The 25,703-nt window shown below is 44.2% G+C and overlaps 1 protein-coding gene across 1 annotated transcript in view; it reads right to left on the reverse strand.

Annotated features, from left to right (window-relative positions):
• The window catches only part of LOC121009265 (protocadherin-10-like), a 140,355-nt gene that overhangs the window by 42,576 nt on the left and 72,076 nt on the right, over window positions 1-25,703 (reverse strand). The window contains exons 2-3 of the mRNA XM_040442300.1: window positions 2,889-2,947; window positions 187-272 (exon numbers count right to left, since the gene is read on the reverse strand). Coding sequence (XP_040298234.1) covers window positions 187-272; window positions 2,889-2,947 — 145 coding nt within the window. The remainder of the gene's footprint in view (window positions 1-186; window positions 273-2,888; window positions 2,948-25,703) is intronic.

A 25,703-nucleotide genomic window follows, 5' to 3' on the forward strand; every position in this document is an offset into this window, starting at 1 on the left:
GTCTGTGCCTCCGCACCACAAAAAAGTAGCAAATGCCCGGATCACGGGCCTCATTCAAGTGGGGTCATAATTTGCAATCCACAGCACGCGCCCGGACGGTACATGCTCGTGTGCACGAGGCCTTACAAGCAAAGTGTTTTGAGTTGGGCTGAAACCACTTGAATGTGGTAATGTGTATATACAGACCAGTCACTGGGGAAACTAGTGAACGTAGTCTGTCGTGATCTGTTTTCACACCTTTTCGAGTTCCAAGGTCTTCAAGACTCTGCGAGCTGGAAATAAAAATAAAAAAAAAACATTAATGATTACGTTCTAATTATTATATACACGTCCTATCTCATGAAATCTAATTACTAAAGCTTTATCAATGACGGCCCCAGTGAAACCAATACATCTCTAGTCTTTATTAAATTATCTATCATGATGATAGCAGATTTTATTTCATCTCAATCTTCACAAAAGGGTGGTCTGATTTAGAAAACTCCATATAGAATATTATTAGATTGCGCCCTTTGTCAGTTCCTTGCAGAAGACAGAAGCTAGATAGATCATTTTTTAGATCTGGAGGACCCAGAACATTCAATATGAAATAGGAACTGTGCAATGCTTCATTTCTCCTGTGGTGGCACTGCAGGGAATAGAGCACCAGTTGTCAAGTTCTTCTCCAGATTACAGATAATTGCTTGGGTCCCAGCAAATGGACAATTTATGATCAGCTTGTTTTCTAGGGGACTCTAAAAACAAAAAGGGTTTGTCCAAAGCAGACATCCATTTTACTGACAGCTGAAGCCATGTCTACAACTTGGTTCATTTGACCAATCAATGGCTTAGCTTTATGAAGGTAAGGTTAGGTCCACATCACCATTTTGAATTCTAGTCTTCAGTTCCGTCACAGGAACAAAGTACAAGAATTGCCGTATCCAGCACATACCGAACACCGCAGGTGCCCGACAGATCCCATTCACTATAATGGGGTCCACATGGTTTGCAGCATGACAAAATTTTGCTGCATGCAGGAATTAAATGTGAACTTAGCATCACACATATTAGTCCTTATCTGTCAATTGCCCTTACCCTGATCGATGGACATACTAGAGATGAATTCACATAATTATCTCCTCCCTCAGACAAGATGAGAGCCCTCCAACTACACCCTCATCACAACAGTCAGGTAATAGCACTGGTGCTTTTATAGCTGGACAAGTGCATGTGTGTCATTAAAGGGGTATTCTGAAATTAGAATAACGGGTCTTCTTTTTTCCCCATGCTCACGTGTTGTGTCTGGTTTCAGGTAAATAGGGCTGGCCTACAATACCATATACACTGCAGTTTGTGGGAAAAACACAAAAAATCTCCATCAACACCTTTAAGGGCTCATGCACACGACCGTATGTATTTTGCGGTCCGCCAAAAATGCGGATGACAGCAGGCCCCTAATGGAACAGTATTATCCTTATCCGTAATGCAGACAATAATAGGACATGTTCTATTTTTTTGCGGAACAGAAATACAGACATATGGAAACGGAATGCACACGGAGTAACTTCCGTTTTTTTGTGGACCCATTAAAATGAATCGTTCCGCATACTGTCCGCAAAAAAAAAAAACAACGAACGGACACGGAAAGAAAATACGTTTGTGTACATGAACCCTAACCCTGTAAAAGTTTGCCTAAATGGAGCATCATAACTTTTGCTTTTTATATCGAAAAGCTGTCCTTTGGTCTATATTTTAAGTAATCATATGTAATCTGGAGAATTATGTTGCGTGCATCCCAATGCACATAGCGCTCGTTCGTTTCACAATTTATAATGTGCAATATAATATTACCAACATTTACTGAAGCGACATAAATAATGGATTTGGGGAACAACTGCTTCACTTACAGCATAAATAGTGTTAGAATTGTAAGTAGGCCACTTATCACTGCGAGAATCCTACTGGGAAACCTAAAGCTAGTTATGCCTTTTTCCAAATAGTTTTATATTGTTTTCCCTTATGGGACATTACAGAGCATTTCTACTTAACATAAAAAACCTGCAGTAAATCTAAGTCTTCCAGTCATCCCTGTCAACCTGCTCATAATTCTATTAGTTACATCTAAAGTAGTTGTCACATGTGTCCACAGGCTGAGCATGGTATTGCAGCTCAGCAGCATTCACTATAAGGGAGTAGCGCTGCAATACCTGATAACATGTACAGGTGGGACATACAGATTTCACAGGCGTTGTCACCCTGCTTTACTGCATGGAGCTTACACAGATTTCATAGGGCGTCATAGCAAAATTTAGTATGGGCCCCCTGCACCACCAATTTCCCAGCAAGTGTGCTTCAAACTTCTAGGTACAGTAACTCACTTTATCTGACTTCTATGTTCCAAAAAGTCGAACTGGTTTTTAAAAAATATTGCACTCATTCTGAGCACCATTTCCCAATGTATTTACACCAGGCAACTGGTATACATCTGGTATAGATCATTTTCCTTCTTCACTTCACATACAAAGCTGTCTGCCTGCAGCTACCACTAGGGGGAGCTCAGTGCACAGAAGTTTATACAGTTACCCTTGTCTGCAATGAAAGCTGTAATCATCTCTTTTGCACTGAACTCCACCTAGTGGCGGCGGCATGAAAATGCAGAAGGAGTTCAGTGTTGAGCCCTCATAGCAGTCAGCTGGTCTGCCTCCATTGAAAATACACCATTGCTACCACACAGCTGAATAGTAAATAAGCAATGGCACACCCTGGCATTCAAGGGTCGGAGGATGACTTTAAATAATGTCCATTAATTTAATGACACAATTATTTACAAAATCATTTAGTCACCATCTGTAATCTCCATTGCTTCACACAACGTATCACCTATTGTTTAATGGAATTGACGAGTGTACCTTTTAAGGCCTGGTTTCTGTATCTTCTGCGGTGACCAGTCAGTATTTGGAAGCTTTATCTATAAAACAAAGAAACGGGGAACAATGAAATCATACACATCATCCATATGTTCATGTCTGAAGAATGTGCAATGAATTTTTGCTTAGAAGAGTGTTTTCCCAGCTCCAATCTCATTGTCACCCCCAACTGGCAAGATTTTTAGCAGATCGCTGCATGAGGCCAATTTGCATACACTCATCCTTAATTACATTTAAATGGAGATGATTTGCAGGTGGCTTGGTTATAATGAAAATTTGATATGTTACAGGAAGGAGGATAACAAGAAAATGTAAAAGACGTTCTCTTTTTTAAAGCAGTCTTCACATATCAGGACCAGGAGTCAGCATCTGTTTGCAAATATTCTGTCCTCTACACAGGAAATCTCAAGTTTTATTAACAGCCTATAATACTTCTATTCCTGGGGTGAGCAACCTATTAAAAGGGAACCTGTCACTGTACAGACGAAATCCTGGGTATAATTCCGGTAGTGCCTTGGAGTACTTTTGTGTCGGAACATTTGTGGACATTTGCTGGTATTGCTACTCACTGCTTTGGTGCACTTACGTTTATTGTAATATGGCCTGTTCATTTGCACTGTATTTGTACTGCATGGTGGAAAGGGTTAATACGCAGTCAGCTTAGCCCTTAGGCCTCTTTTACATGAGCGTGACGCATTGGCTCCGGATGCGTTCAGTGAAACTCGCACCATTTTGCAAGTAAGTTCAGTCGGTTTTGTCTGCAATTGCGTTCAGTTGTTCAGTTGTTTCCGCGCGGGTGCAATGCGTTTTGATGCGTTTTTCACACGCGTGATAAAAAAACTGAAGGTTTACAAACAACATCTCTTAGCAACCATCTGTGAAAAACGCATCGCATCCGCACTTGCTTCCGGATGCAATGTGTTTTTCACTGAAGCCCCATTCACTTCTATGCGGCCAGGGCTGGTGCTATGCGTTTACTTCATGCATTGCACCCGCGCAGAAAACTCGCTCGTGTGAAAGGGGCCTTAGAATACTGGAGGGTTTTTCATTTTTACATTTTCCTTTTTCTTCCCTACCTTCCTTGAGCCATAACTTTTTTATTTTTCCGTTCACAAAGCTGTATGAGGGATTATTTTTTGTGAGACAAGTTGTACTTTCTAATGCCACCATTTAATATGGCATACAATGTAGTGGGAAGCAGGAAAAAAATTCCAAATGGGGTGGAATTTGAAAAAAAATAACAATTCCTACACAGTTTTACGGGTTTTGTTCCCACAGCATTCCCTTTGTGGCAAAACTGACCTGTGCCCTTCATTCTCTGGGCCAGTACAATTACAACGATACCACATTCATGTATATATATATATATATATATATATATATATATATATATATATATATATATATATGCTTTTTATGTCTAAATAGTGTAAAAATAAATGTAAACTTTGAAAAATATATCACTATATTCTGGCCCCCATAACTTTTTTAGAATTATATTGACTGAGCTGAGTGAGGGCTTATTTTTTTGCTGGAAAATCTGTAGTGTTTGACTTTTTGATCACATTTTATTACATTTAATTGGGTAAGAGAAGCGATGAAAAAATGGCAAATTGGCCATTTTGACAATTTTTTCCGTTATATTTTTATATTTTAATAGTACCGTCATTTTCAGATGCGGTGATGCCAATGATGTTTATATTTTTTGTTATTTATGTATTTATTTTTTTATTTTACGGAAAGGGGGTGATTTAAACTAATTTTTTTTTTTTTATATATATTTTTTTAACAGTTGCTTTTTGAGCCTACGAAACATTATTTGTACAGCATTGATAATTTCTTGAGTCAGCCCCTCTTCAGAGAGACGCAGGGTATTGAATTCAATTACCGGCATCCTCATTGGCCACAGAGGATGCCAGTCAGAAGCGCTTCCGTGTTTTTCACCCTTTAGATGCCGTGATCTCACTTGATCATGGCATCTAAAGACTTTAATGACCGCAATCAGCATTATTGCTGGTCACGGTCATTAGCTGCTGGTCTCTGCTGTTGGAAACTGTCTCGCACTCCGGTCTGACCAAAAAGGGTCCACGTCGAGGTGCGGGACAGGTTACACGTGTCTCCACTGATACACTGATACACCAGCTCTGACCCCTTTGCGAACCGACGCGGGGATGCGTTCGCAAGTGCGCCGGAGGGGAAGACCGCATGGGTTTCAGGGACAGCTTGGCCGGGCTAGTGGCACTACTCTGCGGCCGAGCTTGTCTCCGGTGCCTATTGCGGATTCTATTCTGGTGTCCATGTCGACGCGCTCGCGCACTCTCGCAGAGCATGTCGTGTGTGCGCGTGTAGGCTCGGAGACGGGTTCAAAAGGGGATACGCGGTCGCGCGTACCCGCTTCGCCGACCGGAGATGGGAATAGCACCTGGCCTCAAGGTCAAAGTAGATTAGGGGGCCGGCATTGTTCTAATTGAATAATGACCGACCAAAGCCTTGTACACAGGTGTAGGGCAGGATCATGACCTATGGGGAGTGGACACTTGGCGCCCTGGGAATTGGTAGCAGGCACATAAAAGGTGGCCCCCCAGGTCGGTCAGTGCGCACTGTTATCTTCCCTTATCCAGGTGCAGGTCAGTACTGCTTGCTGCTGCCTGAAGTTTGCTTGGACTTTGTCCGTTCCAGTGGAACCCAGGACGCGGGATTTTCTGTGTCGCATCCATTCACTTGGCAAGTTACACAAGGACTTATGCACGGATCGGGACTACTCCTGGCTTCCCTTTGTTTTGTTTCCCTGATATTAGCTCCAGTGAAGATTTGCCTGGACTTTGTTTATTTTGTTAATAAACCCCTTGACTTCTTCTTCACAGGTCTGTTTTGTTGGTGCCTTGCATTACACCAGATCTCAAAAATTGATGAGTAGGCTTCACTACTGGTTTTGATCCGCCAGAAGAACAGAAAAAAACGGATCTGTTATTTTGGGCTTTAGTTACTTTAGTTGCTCCCAAAAAATAACTGCTCTTTGATGGACTGTGTCCAGAGAATCCAGTGTAGTGTTGGGGCCACCTCAAACCCAGTCACTGTATTTTTCCCCATAAAGTTTAAATCAGGAGGTATCTATTTAAGAAATTACAAGGCATAATTTCCTTCCATCTCAACTCTTCAAGGGTGGACTATTAAAAGGGTGCATTACTTGGATTTATAGGCATTGTGCATATTGTCAAATCCTAGTGATTTGTTTTTAAAGAATATCTATCATTGCAAACATAATTTATTTTACAATTTTTAAGATACTTACTGAATATGGAAGTTAGCACATATAACTAGGGTTGTCCCGATACCGATACTAGTATCGGTATCGGGACCGATTCCGAGTTTTCTCGGCGGTACTCAGCCGCCGATACCCCGCCCCGATACATAAATAGAATACTATGGGCGTAACTATGGGCGGGGCCCGGTGCAGTCACTGTACTCTTACACCGGGCCCCGCCGCTCACCGAAGTATTTATAAACGTGAATCCTTATCCTGTTTACTAACGCTGCCCTCTCCCATGTTCCCATGTCCCCCCTGTATCCCCACAGCACTTACTTAAGCTTCCATAGCAGGCAGAGCGGACGGCACCAGTAACGTCACTCACTGACGTAGAGCGCCTGCTCCGCCCACTGACGTCGCGCGTGAGTGACGTTACTGGTGCCGTCCGCTCTGCCTGCTATGGAAGCTTAAGTAAGTGCTGTGGGGATACAGGGGGGACATGGGAACATGGGAGAGGGCAGCGTTAGTAAACAGGATAAGGATTCACGTTTATAAATACTTCGGTGAGCGGCGGGGCCCGGTGTATTGGGGGACACTGTTATGAGGGGGATCTGTGGATGACATATAGCAGTGTCATCCACAGATCCTCCCCATAACAGTTCCATCCACAGATCCCCTATAACAGCACCATCCACAGATCCCCCACCAAATAACAATGCCATCCTCAGATCCCCCCAGCCCATAACAATGCCATCCTCAGATCCCCCCACCCCATAACAATGCCATCCACAGATATCCCACCCCATAGCAGTACCATCCACAGATCCCCATAACAGTGCCATCCACAGATCCCCCATAACAGCACCATCCACAGATCCCCATAACAGTGCCATCCACAGATCCCCCATAACAGTGCCATCCACAGATCCCCCATAACAGTGCCATCCACAGATCCCCCATAACAGTGCCATCCACAGATCCCCCATAACAGTGCCATCCACAGATCCCCCATAACAGTGCCATCCACAGATCCCCCATAACAGTGCCATCCACAGATCCCCCATAACAGTGCCATCCACAGATCCCCCATAACAGCGCCATCCACAGATCCCCCATAACAGTGCCATCCACAGATCCCCCATAACAGTGCCATCCACAGATCCCCCACATGACAGTGCGTCATCCACAGATCCACAGATCCCCCAAAACGGTCACATGACATTTAAAAAAAGTATCGGTATTCGGTATCGGTGACTACTTGAAAAAAAGTATCGGTACTTGTACTCGGTCCTAAAAAAGTGGTATCGGGACAACCCTACATATAACATAACCACATAAAGAATAAGCAAAAATTCAGTTAGTGTGCCCTGTAAATTTTGCCCCTATCTGTCAAAATGCACTTGTCTGGTATTCTCGTGGGTGGAATTTTTTTGAAGCCTATAGGCTTTAGAAACAGCTGATTGGCAGAATATAACTCCGTTTATGATTCAGATTATACTGGGATTTCCTGCTGTGTGACAGAGAGGCAGCTGCTTCGTTCAGTGTATGGACACAGAGTTGGTTGCAACTAGAGTTGAGCGAACACCTGGATGTTCGGGTTCGAGAAGTTCGGCCGAACTTCCCGGAAATGTTCGGGATCCGAACCCGATCCGACCTTCGTCCCGAACCCGAACCCCATTGAAGTCAATGGGGACCCGAACTTTTGGGCACTAAAAAGGCTGTAAAACAGCCCAGGAAAGAGCTAGAGGGCTGAAAAAGGCAGCAACATGTAGGTAAATCCTCTGCAAACAAATGTGGATAGGGAAATGAATTAAAATAAAAATTAAAAAAATAAAAATGAACCAATATCAATTGGACAGAGGTCCCATAGCAGAGAATCTGGCTTCACGTCAGCAGAGAATCAGTCTCTTCATGCCATAGCAGAGAATCTCGCTTCATGTCAGCGCAGAATCAGTCTTCATGTCATAGCAGAGAATCAGGCTTCACGTCACCCACCACTGGAACAGGCCACTGTCACACATTTAGGCCCCGGCACCCAGACAGAGGAGAGCGGTCCCGTAACAGAGAATCTGGCCTTATGTCAGCACAGAATCTGTCTTCATGTCATAGCAGAGAATCAGGCTTCACGTCACCCACCACTGGAACAGGCCACTGTCACACATTTAGGCCCCGGCACCCAGACAGAGGAGAGCGGTCCCGTAACAGAGAATCTGGCCTTATGTCAGCGCAGAATCTGTCTTCATGTCATAGCAGAGAATCAGGCATCACGTCACCCACCACTGGAACAGGCCACTGTCACACATTTAGGCCCAGGCACCCAGGCAGAGGAGAGAGGTCCCGTAACAGAGAATCTGGCCTTATGTCAGCGCAGAATCTGTATTCATGTCATAGCAGAGAATCAGGCTTCACGTCACCCACCACTGGAACAGGCCACTGTCACACATTTAGGCCCCGGCACCCAGACAGAGGAGAGGTTCATTCAACTTTGGGTTGCCCCGCAATATAATGGTAAAATGAAATTAAAAATAGTATTGAATGAGGAAGTGCCCTGGAGTAGAATAATATATTGTTAAGGGGAGGTAGTTAATATCTAATCTGCACAAGGGATGGACAGGTCCTGTGGGATCCATGCCTGGTTCATTTTTATGAACGTCAGCTTGTCCACATTGGCTGTAGACAGGCGGCTGCGTTTGTCTGTAATGACGCCCCCTGCCGTGCTGAATACACGTTCAGACAAAACGCTGGCCGCCGGGCAGGCCAGCACCTCCAAGGCATAAAAGGCTAGCTCTGGCCACGTGGACAATTTGGAGACCCAGAAGTTGAATGGGGCCGAACCATCAGTCAGTACGTGGAGGGGTGTGCACAGGTACTGTTCCACCATCTTAGTGAAATGTTGCCTCCTGCTAACACGTTCCGTATCAGGTGGTGGTGCACTTAGCTGTGGCGTGTTGACAAAACTTTTCCACATCTCTGCCATGCTAACCCTGCCCTCAGAGGAGCTGGGCGTGACACAGCTGCGTTGGCGACCTCTTGCTCCTCCTCTGCCTTCACCTTGGGCTTCCACTGGTTCCCCTGTGACATTTGGGAATGCTCTCAGTAGCGCGTCTACCAACGTGCGCTTGTACTCGCGCATCTTCCTATCACGCTCCAGTGTAGGAAGTAAGGTGGGCACATTGTCTTTGTACCGGGGATCCAGCAGGGTGGCAACCCAGTAGTCCGCACACGTTAAAATGTGGGCAACTCTGCTGTCGTTGCGCAGGCACTGCAGCATGTAGTCGCTCATGTGTGCCAGGCTGCCCAGAGGTAAGGACAAGCTGTCCTCTGTGGGAGGCGTATCGTCATCGTCCTGTGTTTCCCCCCAGCCACGCACCAGTGATGGGCCCGAGCTGCTTTGGGTGCCACCCCGCTGTGAACATGCTTCATCCTCATCCTCCTCCTCCTCCTCGTCCTCCTCGTCCTCCGGTAGTGGGCCCTGTCTGGCCACATTTGTACCTGGCCTCTGGTGTTGCAAAAAACCTCCCTCTGAGTCACTTCGAAGCGACTGGCCTGAAAGTGCTAAAAATGACCCCTCTTCCTCCTCTTCCTCCTGGGCCACCTCCTCTTCCATCATCGCCCTAAGTGTTTTCTCAAGGAGACATAGAAGTGGTATTGTAACGCTGATAACGGCGTCATCGCCACTGGCCATGTTGGTGGAGTACTCGAAACAGCGCAACAGGGCACACAGGTCTCGCATGGAGGCCCAGTCATTGGTGGTGAAGTGGGTCTGATCCGCAGTGCGACTGACCCGTGCGTGCTGCAGCTGAAACTCCACTATGGCCTGCTGCTGCTCGCACAGTCTGTCCAGCATATGCAAGGTGGAGTTCCACTTGGTGGGCACGTCGCATATGAGGCGGTGAGCGGGAAGGCCGAAGTTACGCTGTAGCGCAGACAGGCGAGCAGCGGCAGGGTGTGAACGCCAGAAGCGCGAACAGACGGCCCGCACTTTATGCAGCAGCTCTGACATGTCGGGGTAGTTGCGAATGAACTTCTGCACCACCAAATTCAGCACATGCGCCAGGCAAGGGATGTGCGTCAAACCGGCTAGTCCCAGAGCTGCAACGAGATTTCGCCCATTATCGCACACCACCAGGCCGGGCTTGAGGCTCACCGGCAGCAACCACTCGTCGGTCTGTTGTTCTATACCCCGCCACAACTCCTGTGCGGTGTGGGGCCTGTCCCCCAAACATATGAGTTTCAGAATGGCCTGCTGACGTTTACCCCGTGCTGTGCTGAAGTTGGTGGTGAAGGTGTGTGGCTGACTGGATGAGCAGGTGGAAGAAGAGGAGGAGGAAGCTGAGTAGGAGGAGGAGACAGGAGGCAAAGAATGTTGCCCTGCGATCCTTGGCGGCGGAAGGACGTGCGCCAAATAGCTCTCCACCTGGGGCCCAGCCGCCACTACATTTACCCAGTGTGCAGTTAGGGAGATATAGCGTCCCTGGCCATGCTTACTGGTCCACGTATCTGTGGTTAGGTGGACCTTGCCACAGATGGCGTTGCGCAGTGCACACTTGATTTTATCGGACACTTGTTTGTGCAGGGAAGGCACGGCTCTCTTGGAGAAGTAGTGGCGGCTGGGAACAACATACTGTGGGACAGCAAGTGACATGAGCTGTTTGAAGCTGTGTGTGTCCACCAGCCTAAATTACAGCATTTCATAGGCCAGTAGTTTACAAATGCTGGCATTCAGGGCCAGGGATCGAGGGTGGCTAGGTGAGAATTTACGCTTTCTCTCAAATGTTTGTGAGATGGAGAGCTGAACGCTGCCGTGTGACATGGTTGAGATGCTTGGTGACGCAGGTGGTGGTGTTGGTGGTACATCCCATGTTTGCTGGGCGGCAGGTGCCAACGTTCCTCCAGAGGCGGAGGAAGAGGCCGAGGCGGCGGCAGCAGCAGCAGAAGAGGCCGAGGCGGCGGCAGCAGCAGAAGAGGCCGAGGCGGCAGCAGCAGAAGAGGTAGCAGGGGGAGCCTGAGTGACTTCCTTGTTTTTAAGGTGTTTACTCCACTGCAGTTCATGCTTTGCATGCAGGTGCCTGGTCATGCAGGTTGTGCTAAGCTTCAGGCTCTGATGGCACAGCGTGCAAACCACTCGGGTCTTGTCGTCAGCACATTGTTTGAAGAAGTGCCATGCCAGGGAACTCCTTGAAGCTGCCTTTGGGGTGCTCGGTCCCAGATGGCGGCGGTCAGTAGCAGGCGGAGTCTCTTGGCGGCGGGTGTTCTGATTTTGCCCACTGCTCCCTCTTTTGCTACGCTGTTGGCTCGGTCTCACCACTGCCTCTTCCTCCGAACTGTGAAAGTCAGTGGCACGACCTTCATTCCATGTGGGGTCTAGGACCTCATCGTCCCCTGCATCGTCTTCCACCCAGTCTTGATCCCTGACCTCCTGTTCAGTCTGCACACAGCAGAAAGACGCAGCAGTTGGCACCTGTGTTTCGTCATCATCAGAGACGTGCTGAGGTGGTATTCCCATGTCCTCATCATCAGGAAACGGCCACGTCCTCTCCCAGCACCAGAGGGTCCACTAACACCACCACGACCATGTCCACGTCCGCGTCCCTTATTAGATGTTTTCCTCATTGTTCCCGTTCACCACAATTTTGAGAATGGCAAATTTGGGAATGCTTTTTCAACCCAGAACAAAAAGTCTGCTTTTACGGTCACTACAAATAACTTGACCAGCTAAAACACTGCAGATTTGGTTGACTAGAGATGTGAGACCTGTTTTTTTTTGCGCTGTGTGACAGTTATAGGTTTAATCACAGAATGACACTTCTATCAGCACGCTAGCGTGTGTCTTAGGTTTTTCTGAATGACACTATCAATAACTTCAATGTAAGATTTTCTTTTTGGGATAGATTTCAAGTAGGCCTGAAATACCACAAACTAGTTATTTTCAGAATGGCAAATTTGGGAATGCTTTTTCAACCCAGAACAAAAAGTCTGCTTTGACGGTCACTACAAATAACTTGACCAGCTAAAACTGTGCAGATTTGGTTGAATAGAGATGTGAGACCTGTTTTTTTTTTGCGCTGTGTGACAGTTATAGGTTTAATCACAGAATGACACTTCTATCAGCACGCTAGCGTGTGTCTTAGGTTTTTCTGAATGACGCTATCAATAACTTCAATGTAAGATTTTCTTTTTGGGATAGATTTCAAGTAGGCCTGAAATACCACAAACTAGTTATTTTCAGAATGGCAAATTTGGGAATGCTTTTTCAACCCAGAACAAAAAGTCTGCTTTGACGGTCACTACAAATAACTTGACCAGCTAAAACTGTGCAGATTTGGTTGAATAGAGATGTGAGACCTGGTTTTTTTTGCGCTGTGTGACAGTTATAGGTTTAATCACAGAATGACACTTCTATCAGCACGCTAGCGTGTGTCTTAGGTTTTTCTGAATGACACTATCAATAACTTCAATGTAAGATTTTCTTTTTGGGATAGATTTCAAGTAGGCCTGAAATACCACAAACTAGTTATTTTCAGAATGGCAAATTTGGGAATGCTTTTTCAACCCAGAACAAAAAGTCTGCTTTGACGGTCACTACAAATAACTTGACCAGCTAAAACTGTGCAGATTTGGTTGAATAGAGATGTGAGACCTGTTTTTTTTTTGCGCTGTGTGACAGTTATAGGTTTAATCACAGAATGACACTTCTATCAGCACGCTAGCGTGTGTCTTAGGTTTTTCTGAATGACACTATCAATAACTTCAATGTAAGATTTTCTTTTTGGGATAGATTTCAAGTAGGCCTGAAATACCACAAACTAGTTATTTTCAGAATGGCAAATTTGGGAATGCTTTTTCAACCCAGAACAAAAAGTCTGCTTTGACGGTCACTACAAATAACTTGACCAGCTAAAACTGTGCAGATTTGGTTGAATAGAAATGTCAGGTCTATTTTTTAGGCGCTGGGTGACAGGCTCAACTTGCCCCTGATGTAATATATGGCCAAAAAATAACCACACTGTTGATGGTTAAATGCACTTGGGTGACACAGGCTCAGCCTGCAGCTGATGTAGTATATGGCCAAAAAATAATCAGACTGTTGATGGTTAAATGCACTTGGGTGAAACAGGCTCAGCCTGCAGCTGATGTAGTATATGGCCAAAAAATAACCAGACTGTTGATGGTTAAATGCACTTCGGTGACACAGGCTCAGCCTGCAGCTGATGTAGGATATAGCACAAAATAACCACACTATCGATGGTTAAATACACTTGGTGATAGCTCGTGCTGGCGCACCACAAGTCACAAAATGGCCGCCGATCACCCCAGAAAAAAAGTGATCTAAAAACGCTCTGGGCAGCCTCAAAAAAGTGAGCAAGTCAATAATAGCACTTCAATGATCCACAGCTGCAGATCGATCACAGAATGAAGTCTTTTGGAGGAGTTAATCTGCCTAATCTCGCCCTAACGTTGCAGCTGCAACCTCTCCCTATGCTTGAATCAGCAGAGTGACGTGCAGCGCTACGTGACCCAAGCTTATATAGAGGCTGGGTCACATGCTGCACTGGCCAATCACAGCCATGCCAATAGTAGGCAAGGCTGTGATGGCCTCTTGGGGCAAGTAGTATGACGCTTGTTGATTGGCTGCTTTGCAGCCTTTCAAAAAGCGCCAAGAAAGCGCCGAACACTGAACCCGAACCCGGACTTTTACGAAAATGTTCGGGTTCGGGTCCGTGTCACGGACACCCCAAAATTCGGTACGAACCCGAACTATACAGTTCGGGTTCGCTCATCCCTAGTTGCAACCAGTGAATGGCTAATAAAAATAACAAGTTATACTGATAAATAAATTAGGCTGAATAATTACTATGCCATGGAATGGGGTTTGTTACTTCCTTTCTTAGGCTAGCTGTTTTTGCCATTTATTTTTATAATCTAGAGCATTTAAAGGAGGCATAAACCTAAAATCCATCTTCACAATAGAAATCCCTGGCACACTTCCTACACTAGACTTCTATTTCTATATTTGCCATTTGCAATCACCCATATATGAATCATGGGGGACATTTATCAAGGCCACATCTTCTTTGCCCGTCCTGATTTCCCCCGCTCCTAATTTATGCCGAGACGTAGGCCTTGTCATTGATTTGGCGCAACCTCCAGCAGGCCATGTGCTAGACTGAAATCTACGTTAGCCTCCTAGCTGTCATCGATTTCTGTCTTCATTCATGCCAAGCTCCTTTCCCGTCATGTCCCCTTTCGGAAAGTGTTGAGGGCGGCCTAGAAACACCACTTGCAACAACATTTTGTTGCAGTGGAATTTAATAAATAGTAAACACTGGGTTTGTGACTTGCCAGGAAACTTGCATGGGAGGAATGATAAATTCCCCTCTATATGCTAATATATTGTACACATCACTTTGATGTAAGCTTCCATTGGTTTGACATGTCATTGGGTTTAAGGTACATTTCCCTTGAAAAGAATAACTGACAAGGAAAATTAAAGCCAAAATGACACAACACTATATTCCCTTTTAACATGATTATAAGCATTCCATGTTCACCAAGTACATTGGAAATCTGCACACTGTATACACAATACTCTTGCTGTAATTGCATTTATTTTCTACTCTAAATTATGAGTCAAAGCAGTAACATGGTGTTCTAAATTGCCTTTTATGGCAAATAATGTATTTGTAAATTAATTCAAGTATTTATTTCAGGGTGCTGGAAAAAATGGATGGTTTTCTGTGTTACAACCATTAATTCTGCACAAAAAAACTAAAAACTGGGTAATGAAAGACTTCCTTCTAAAAATATTACAATGCTGCCATCTAGTGGACATACCTATATGGACAAAAGTATTAGGACACCTACACATTACACCAACAGTACAGGAGTGTTTATGACATCCCGTTTTAAAGCCATAGGCATTATTATGGAGTTGGTCCCTCCTTTTCAGATAAAACATCTTCCACTCTTCTGGGAAGGCTTTCTACAGGAGCAGGGGCGGACACAGACAGCAGAGGAACCCTGTGCAAAGGATGTAGCTGGGCCCCCCACCCCCAAACCACACATACAAATATAAACATATATGTGCAAATAAAAACATCTCCTGAATAAGTTTACGGTATGTATATATATATTTTTTTCATACTAGACCTTGCCTCTAACTCTACCCAAAGCATAACTATACACACTCAGTCCCCTTAAAGCCCCTACATAGTAATTATTCCCCCTTTGTGCCAGTACATCTATTTATCCCCAGGACTGTAACTGTGACGAGGGGACATCCTCTGCATCTGGAGGAAAGAAGGTTTGTACACAAACATAGAAGAGGATTCTTTACGGTAAGAGCAGTGAGACTATGGAACTCCCTGCCTGAGGAGGTGGTGATGGTGAGTACAATAAAGGAATTCAAGAGGGGCCTGGACGTATTTCTGGAGTGTAATAATATTACAGGCTATAGCTACTAGAGAGGGGTCGTTGAACCAGGGAGTTATCTGATTGCCTGATTGGAGTCGGGAAAAAAAATTTCCCCCCTTAAGTGGGGAAAATTGGCTTCTACCTCACAGGGGTTTTTTTGCCTTCCTCTGGATCAGCTTGCAGGATAACAGGCCGAACTGGATGGACAAATGTCTTTTTTTGGCCTTATATACTATGTTACTATGTTACATAGTAGCTATGTCCAGATATGTGCCTCCTCACAGCAGTCATGCCCATATATGTGCCCCCTTAACAGTAGTTATGCCCAGATATGTGCCCCCTTCACAGGAAGTAAAAAATATATACTCACCTAGTTCCTCACGTTCCTCATCCGTTGGCACTCCACAGCAGTAGCACAATGTAGTGTCACACATTGTTCTGCTGGTCTGTGTAGGAGGAGGAGCACAGCTTATTCACTACATCCTGCTGCTGCTGTGGAGCCAGGTCCTTATTTAGATTTTATGCTGCCCTAGACACTTTAGTGCCAGCTTCCTCCCCCCAATGAAGTCCGTACTTTTTAGGCTACTTTCACACTAGCGTTAATATTTTCTGGTATTGAGATCCATCATAGGGTCTCAATACCAGAAAAAAATGCTTCTGTTTTGTCCCAATTCATTGTCAATGAGGACAAAACGTAACTGAACAGAACGGAATGCTCCAAAATGCATCCGTTCCGTTATCATACCGGAGAGCAAATCGCAGAATGCTGCGGTTTGCTTTCCGTCCTGGGATGAGGAGCAAGATGGATCCATCATGACCCACAATGCAAGTCAATGGGGACACAATCTGACACAATAGAAAACGGATCCGTCCCCCATTGACTTTCAATGGAGTTCATGACAGATCCGTCATTGCTGTTAAAGATAATACAACTGGATCCATTCATAACGGATGCAGATGGTTGTATTATCAGTAATGTAAGCGTTTTTGATGAACCCAGCAAAAACACTAGTTTGAAAGTAGCCTTAAATAGCTGATGGTAAAATGCTCCCTAGGCCTTCAGCTATCCCTTCGGACTCCATCATACACTTGGACAATTAAAGGGCTGACCTGTTACGTGTGCACGTGGCAGCTGAAGACATCTGTGTTAGCCCCATGTTCATACATGCCCACATTGCTAATTATGAATAAAAATAATATGTTTATGTTTTATGTTTTAAAATATGCAAATGAGCCTTTAGGAGCCACAGGGTTGTTACCATTACTCCTAGAGGCTCCGCTCTCTCTGTAACTGCCGCGCCCTCTGCACTTTAACATGGCCAGGTGTGATGACATTTTCACTGCCAGGCCCTGTCAAAGTAGACAGGGAGCAGCAGTTGCAGAGACAGCAGAGCCTCTAGGTGTAAAGGTAAAGCTCCCGATCATTTGCATATATTCAAATATTCATTTGTTTCTCAATAATATGGGCATATATGAACATGGGGCCAACACAGACTGGCACTGATGGGTGGCTTTAGCGCTACACTAGCCATTTTACAGGCTAAGGCAGCGCTAAAGCATGTCCATTAGTGCCAGTGACATCACCAGGCTCACTGCAAGGCAAAAGCCATCCCCAAATAGTATCTCCAGTGGTAATAAGGCTCCCTACAGTGCCCTCAGTACTAATAAGACCCCCTATAGGGCACATCTTATAATCTATAAGGCACTTCTTCCCCACCTTAACTCAGTGCTTTATGACAAGGGGAAGTGGTGCACCTAGCCTTTCTGCTGCCTGAGGCAAAAATTTAAACATTCCCCCCCCTCCCCATGCCAAATTCTCAACCTAACCCATTCCCTCCAGACCTGCTGTTTCGCATCTCCCGGCACCCCCACCGATCAGCTTTTTTAAGAGAGGGATACGCTCATATGAGAGCTGCTTTCTCTGCTCTGTTCACCTGCTCGCCATTAAAATTGCAGTGGTGAGCAGGTAAACAGAGCAGAGAAGGCAGCGAAAAAATAGCGGACAACCCCTTTAAAGACATTACATACAGTGCTACAGAACATACAGGGTAATACAGCGCCACATATGTACCTCTTACATCCAGTGATGTCTCCTCTGATGTAGATATTCTCTTTCTTCATCTTCTCCTTTCAGACTAGACCGCCATGATGATTTTTTTTTAGCCGCGTCTTGTCTCTGCAGAGTTTAACAAACAGACATCTTACTTTCCTACTTTTCCATCATCCTCACCTTCTCAACACTCTATCCTGACCCCCTTCCCCCCCCCCCCCCCAAAACTATACGGCAGAAACAGTCCCCCTGAAAATACTGGCACCACATAGATAGTGTGCCAGTACAAAAAATACCCCCTTACCTTTCAGATCAGACTCCCATATCAAACCCCAGATGAGACCCCCCCACATCTCAGACCAGACCTCATTTAGACCTCTGTCAGACCCCATATCAAACCTCCATTAGACCTACATGTCAGACCCCGCTCCAATATAAGACCTCAGATAAGACCCCCGTTAAACCTCCATACCTCCATATAAGACCCCCATTAGACCTCCAGACCTCCATATAAGACCCCTATTAGACCTCCAGACCCCCAATCAGACCCCCATTAGACCTCCAGACACCCAATCAGACCCCGATTAGACCTCTAGACGCCCAATCGTACCCCCATTAGACCTCCATACCCCCAGTCAGACCACTATTAGACCTCTAAAGCCCCAATCGGACCCCCATTAGACCTACAGACCCCCAATCAGACCCCCATTACATCTCCAGACCCCCATTAGACCTCTCTAGACCCCCAGTCAGACCCTTCAGACCTCAACCAGACCCTTCAAGCCCCCAATCAGACCCTTCAGGCCCCCAATCAGACCCTTCAGGCCCCAAATCAGACCGTTCAGACCCTTCAGATCCCTAATCAAACCCCCAATCAGGACCCTAATCAGACCCTTCAGACCCCCAATCAGACCTCAGATCAGACTATAAAATAAATAAGCAAACTTACCTCTCCTGCTCTGCCGCTCCTCTTCCGGTCAGGCTGTCTTCCCAGCTCTCATCTCTTCCCAGGGCCCACGCTGATGTCACCTGACCTCCTGCAGTGTCAGGTCAGAGTACGCTGTGTATGTCCTGACGCTGCAGGTGGCCAGGGCACAGCAGCGCAGGCCCCGCGAAGAGCGAGCAGGAGGAGGGGTAAGTACTGTGCAGCACTCACAGCGCTTTTCTCCCCCTCCTCCTGCACACTAGTGAGCACTTCCATAATGGAAGCGCTCACTAGTATTCTCTTTATAAGATGCACTGCACTTCCCACTAAGCAGGGAGGAGGTATAACAGGGGAGAACCACATCTCCCAGCATTTCTCTGGCACTTACATTCATTCCATGGCATCACAGTTCTCCACTGCTCAGTGCTGCCTTTTTCTGCACTGGTCACATGATGGTGACCTCATCATAGGTCCTACCATCACTTCCAGTGTTGAAAAGATCACATGACTATGATGTCATCCAGGTCCTTCAGCTATGGAGTGTAGACACAAACGGGCAGCAGTAAGTGCTAATCATGCCCGCCTCTCAATCTGCGCCTCCTCCCAACCTCCACCCCAAGGTGCCCAGGTTACCTTGTTAGCAGAGGAAGGGAGGGAAAAATATGATAAAATAAAAAAATAAACACCTCTGCTGGCAGTGGAAAGCTAAACAAGCTGCACAGGCAGTATGTCCGCCCATGTACAGGGGAGTATCTGAGTTAGAATTCTGCCCATTCACCTGGAAGATCATTTGTCAGGTCAGATAATGCTGGATGAGAGGGTCTGGATCGCAAATCTCCGTTCTAGTTCATCTCACAGACTTTTGAAGGGGTTGAAGTCAGGACTCTATGTGGTTCTTCCACATTAAAGTCACCCAACCATGCCTTTATGGACCTTGCTTTGTGTTCTGGTGCACAGTCATGTTAAAACACAAAAGGGTCTTCCCCAAACAGTTCCCACAAAGTTGGAATCATAAAATTGTCTTAGCATGATGAAGTAAAAAGATTTCCCTTCACTGGAGCTAAGGGGCGTAGGCCAGCCTCTGAAAAACAACCCCATAGCATTATCCCTCCTCCGCCAAACTTTACAGTTGGCAAAATGTAGTTAGGCAAGTAACATTATCCTGGCATTTGCCAAATCCAGACTTATCCTTCAGACTGCCAGACAGAGAAGCATTATTCATCACTCCGCAGAACACGTTCCCGCTGCTCCAGTGGCAGCATGCTTTACACCACTCCATCCGATGCCTGGTGATATAAGGCTTGCATGAAGTTGCTTGGTCATGGAACCCCCTGCCATGAAACTCCTGGTGCACAGTTTTTGTGCTGATGTTAATGCCAGGGGAGGTTTGACACTCTGCAGTTATTAAAGAGGTTGGCCCGTCTCATACATTGGGGGTATTTTGCTAGGATAGTTGCAGATCCCAGCATGCTCAGCTATTTTATGAAGTCTTATAGAAATGAATGGGAAGCACACTGCATAAGCGTGGCCACCACTCCATTTTCTTCTACGGAAAAAGCTGAGCAAATACTATTTTCGGCAGTCCCATAGAAATAAATGAAGGGTGGCCACATATGCAAAGACCACTCTTCACTTTGCAGACTCTGTTCTAGAGGTAGATTCAGGTCCCACACCTATAATTGGGGGCATATTGGGGGCAAAAGCAGACCATTGGTAACTCTTATGCACTATACACCTCAGCACTTGGACACCCCACTATAACTTTACCTGGTCTTGCCACTTTGCGGCTGAGTTGCTGTGGTTCGTAAACGCATCCATTTTACAATAATACCACTCACATTTGATGGTGAAATATCAAGGAGGGAATAAATTTCACAAACTGACTGGTTACCACAGAGGCATCCTATTACAGTATCATGCTGGAGTTCAATGTCCTCTTTAGAACAACCAAATCTTTTACAAATGTTTATAAAGACAGGCTGCATGACCAGGTGCTGGATCTTATACACTTGTGGCAATGGGGCTGATTGAAATACCGTAATTCAGTAATTAAGAAGTGTGTCTCAATAGTTTACTTTATTTATATAGTGTATGACACGTGGATGCAGTTTCTGGCTTCTGTAAAATTCAGAAAAGGTCAGCAAAATTTATATGGAGTTATATCGTATGAAATTAAATTAATTATATCCACACAATCCAATTAGCAACTTCTGCACATCTCTTTCAAAAATATCCATGCTAATTATGTTAGCAGATAATTTGCCGTCACCCGTACGGGGACCATATGCTTGTAACGTACAAAACAAGATTCTCTGAGAATCTGCCAATATTCTATATCTAGACGTCCACACTTTTAAAGTAATGTGTGTTTAATCTCCTGCTGATATGTAATTCAGAACATGCTTAAATGGTAAATGGTTAAATACATGAATTGGAAATGTTTTTATATGCATCAACTTCTCTACAATTGGCAACAATATTGCAACAATCCCTTACAATGTCTGCTATGAAAAGATCAGTAAAGCTGGCCACAAGACATAATTTAAGTCAACCAAACAAAAATAGCAATGTCATACTTTTAGGCTCTGTTCACATTACAGGGTCTTCATAACAAGGTCATGATCACTCTAAATGGGCACCTTTTTGACACTTTCTGACAAATCTCATTGATTTTAATGGTGTCTGTCAGAATTCCAGATTGTCTGATGGCATATACGGTAAACAATAAATGGGTTTGTTTGATGCAGCAAATATTTCCAGGATTCCTAAAGAAGAAGGATGGAGCATGCTTGTCCAGTTCTCTGGCTGAGAACCAGGATTTGAGGCACCACATTCACCATAACTGAGGAGGTCCAAGAGGTCAGACCCTGCACTAATTTTACTTATATATGCTGTATTATTGACTAGTTATTAAAGTTACAAAAGGGTTGTTTAAAGGTGTTATTGAGTCAGAAAATATATTTTCTAATACTCTATTGGGGTTTGAGCTTAATGAAGGATACTCCTTCAATCTGGACTCGTCTATTAGCCACTACATCTACAAAGAGCTTCTCTCAATGGGCATTTTGCAGGAGATTGTTTGTCCTGGGGTTGCACCGTAGTGTAGATACTTGCTGGCAGACAAGTGGACTAACCTGTGCTTAGCTAGCAAGGGACCCATTCAATAAAAAAGGGATTGTTCAAAGCAGAGAACCATTTTAAGAGTTCCTAAAGAGGTTTTCTGGGACATTGATTACTGATGATTAATCCTCAGGATAGCTCATCAATGTCAGATTAAAAGGAGTCCAACTACTGGCACCCCTACCAATGAGCTGCATACCGACTTTGGGTCTAGATACAGGCACTAAAAAATACATAGCTCCATCCACTGTGTGGTGGCCATGCATGGTTACTGCAGCACTGCCCCCATTCACTTGTCTTGACCTCAATTAGTAAGTCCCGGACCACCATAAATGGCAGGTGATAGAGGGACATGTTGCAGATTTTGTAATGGTGTCAAGAAGTTTCAAGCCACAGTCATAATCGACCCATAGAAATACAATGTGTCCGTCAATATGCCAAACCAAATATGACCATAATGCAATATCTAACAATAATTCCAGTGGCAACGCAATGGAAACCAATATCAAATTTTTCATGATCATGATAACCACTCTGATTGCATTAATCCCCATTACAAAAAGCTCACTATACCTCTCCAGTCACCCATATTATACCCACTCTGCTCTGTGTAATATATGAATCCACTAATATACAAGTACACATCCATTGCTTGCTATATCAGGCTCTTTTGTGGCATTTATATGGAATTCATGGAAGACATATAAATACTCATTATTACATATGTAACATAACTAGCTTTGAAGATCTATGAGTGGCTAATATATGAGGGGTAGAAGAAATCTCACGGTTTCTCCACGTTACTGCAAGTAACATCAGTATGAATAATATATGGGAGTTGAGCTGCCTGTTACTTTCACGCTTGTCTTGGATCTTTTATATCTTGTCACTTTATAATTACATGGAAAACCCTTTAAAGAACTATTGTCAGACTCATTCATATCAGCTATGGGAACCGATGAAATGTTAAAAATGTGTAATAGTCTTCTAGTGATTGGCCCTACAGGCTACAACTATCTAGTACATGCACAAACCATTAAAGCATTTTAAGTTTAACCTAAAGTTCAAAAAATATCAGAAAAAAGTTCTTGAGTTATCTTCATGTATGAAGTCTCTTAAGACCCCTTTCAGTCATTTCATGCATTCTAGCACTAATGGTAGACATTACGGAGTCCATAGAGGTTTCACCCAGCTTTCACATAAACCTATGTACACTAGTTACATTCACCTCTGTTCACTCTCTACTGGTGAACAGAGGTGAATTGATGGCAATCTTAGTAAATATAGATTTAGCAAATTCCCATTTATACATTGTGTTCTTTTCATTAAAGATTCTCAAAGGGGTTATCCCATGAAAAGTATTACTATGCAATGAATAGGATATTTCAAATGAAGTGTCTTTGCAATATACGGTACATGTCACCAACAATTTTTTTTTTTTTTTTTATGTACATAACTTTTCCTCTCCGGTAGTGCCCCCTTCTATTTATCCTCCTTTTCTACCTTCTCCTGCATTTAGAAGTTACTAACATGCTCAGTAGATTCCCTGCTCCCTTCCTCCTCTGAGCGCCAGCATAGACATCTCAGAGAGAAGGACGTAATGAAGCCCAGACAGATTCCTCCCTACTTGTAAATTCATAGAACAATATAGCTATATCTCTCTCTAGATAGTGGAGATGGAAATTGTGGGGGCATTGCATATGTACTTCTGGGACTATATGTTGGTGATTATTTTTTATGCAAGAAAGAAAGGGGTAAACAAGAACTAATTGCAGTGTATCCTGGGAGATGTAGGTGCTTGACGAGCTGCTACCCACCCTCAGAAAGGAAAGAAAATCCTCCAAAATGTGAGTAAAAATGTTTACATTTTGTGGAACAATCCCTTTAACAGGGTTGTTTCATATAGACATGCAATATATTTACAGACATTCATGATGATTATACAGAATGTGGGTCCTGTTCCCCTGATAATTGTAAGGGTGGAGAAACCAGACCCACCCCAATCAGGTGATCACCAGGTCAGCTTCACTTTCATACAGGTTACCTCACCATGGTTCCTTCATCTAGTCATCAGGTTTGGTGCGCCTGATGACTGGAATCCTGGATGAAGGTGTCATAAGACTCATAATAAGTTGATTTTACTGTTGTACAAAAAATATACAAAAGGATCAGGTCAGGTATAAAATCTTAAGGTGCTCTATGCTGGACAGACATTTCACATGGATGTGGAGATGTTAGGAATAATAGCCATTTTGGAGCAACCAAATTAAAAGGATTGGTATACTACACTTATAAACATAACCTAAGTTATTTAAGGTCTATATTTTGGAAAGTGTTCTCAGTGTAGAGAGAGTCGGGAGAGACATTTTAACCACTTCCCCCCCAGCACCATACATGTGGGTCTTTAAAGATGGCGCATGGACACCATAGCCACTGAGTGCCTGCTGTTTTAAACAGCAATCGCCTGGGGCTGATATAAACAATCAACAATAATGTATATTGCACACATTTAACCCCTCAGATGCCATGGTCAAATGTGACCACAGCATCTGGGAGTGCAAAAACCTGGAACCATGGGCGTGCACCTTCTACACCTACGGGGATCAGGGGAGCCAGATAGTCTGCACAGCAGCCTCACTCCTCCCGAATGATCTGAAGTTGCCACACATAGGTTCCTATGGAAATGCTACCGGTGGCAGGACTCCATAGGAACATATTGTAAGGCCTCTTGCACACGACCATATGTATTTTGTGGTCCGAAAAAAAACTGATCTGCAAAAGATACGGATGACGTCCGTGTCCATTACGTATTTTGCGGAACGGAACAGCTGGCCCCTAATAGAGCAGTACTATCCTTGTCCATTATGCGGATAATAATAGGACAAGTTCTATCTTTTAGCAGAACAGATATATGGAAATACAAAAACAGAATGCACACAGAGTACCTTCCGTTTTTTTTGCTGACCCATTGAAATGAATACCATATATGGTCTGCAAAAAAACAGAACGGACACGGAATGAAAATACATTAGTGTGCAAGAGGTCTAAGTCTTAGGGTTCATTCACACCTCCACGGATCCGCAAAACACGGACACCGGCAATGTGCGTTCCGCATTTTGCGGACCGCACATCGCCGGCACTAATAGAATATTCCTATTCTTGTCCGCAATTGCGGACAAGAATAGGGCAGGTTTTATATTTTTTCGGGAACAGAAATACATCATGCGGCCCCATAGAAATGAATGGGTCTGCAATTCCGTTCCACAAAATGCGGAACAGAATTGCGGACGTGTGAATGGACCCTAATAGACACTAATATTATTAGAACTATAAAAAAATGCAAAAAAAAATAGTTTTTTTTAAAGAAAATTTTAAATATAGAAATTCAAATCACCCCTTTTCCCCAAAAACAAAATAAAAATAGCTAAACATTAAAAAATAAACATAATTGGAATTGCTGCATGTGAAAATGCCTGTACTATTAAATTATAAAAATATTTATTCCATGCGGCAAACAGCGAAATAGAAAAAAAGTCAAAACGGCCCGATTCACCATTTTCTGCTCGTTTCACCTTGAACAAAAAAATTGAATATAAAGTGATCAAAAAGTCATACACACTCCAAAATGGTATCAATGAAAAGGATAGATTGCCAGACAAAAAATCTGCTTGCAAACCGTTCCGTACACATAACTGCAGAAAAGTTATGGGGGTCATAATATGGCAATGAAAAGTAGAAATTCATTTTTTTCAAAGTTTTTATTTTTTTCAGTATTACCGTAATACCCAAAACTATACAAATGTGGCATCCCCGTGATTGTACTGTCCCAGAGAATGAAAGTAACAGGTAATTTTTTACTACATAGGGAATGCCATGAAAATAAAACCCATAAAACTGGGGAGGAATAGTTTTGTTTTTTTCCAATTCCACCCCATTTGGATTTTTTTCCAGCTCCCCACTACATTACTGTATATGCAATATAATTTGGAATTTCCATTTGGAATTTTTTCCAGCTCCCCACTACATTATATGCAGTATTAA

Source organism: Bufo bufo, chromosome 1 (genome assembly GCF_905171765.1).
Source record: "Bufo bufo chromosome 1, aBufBuf1.1, whole genome shotgun sequence".
Classification (NCBI taxonomy): Eukaryota; Metazoa; Chordata; class Amphibia; order Anura; family Bufonidae; genus Bufo; species Bufo bufo.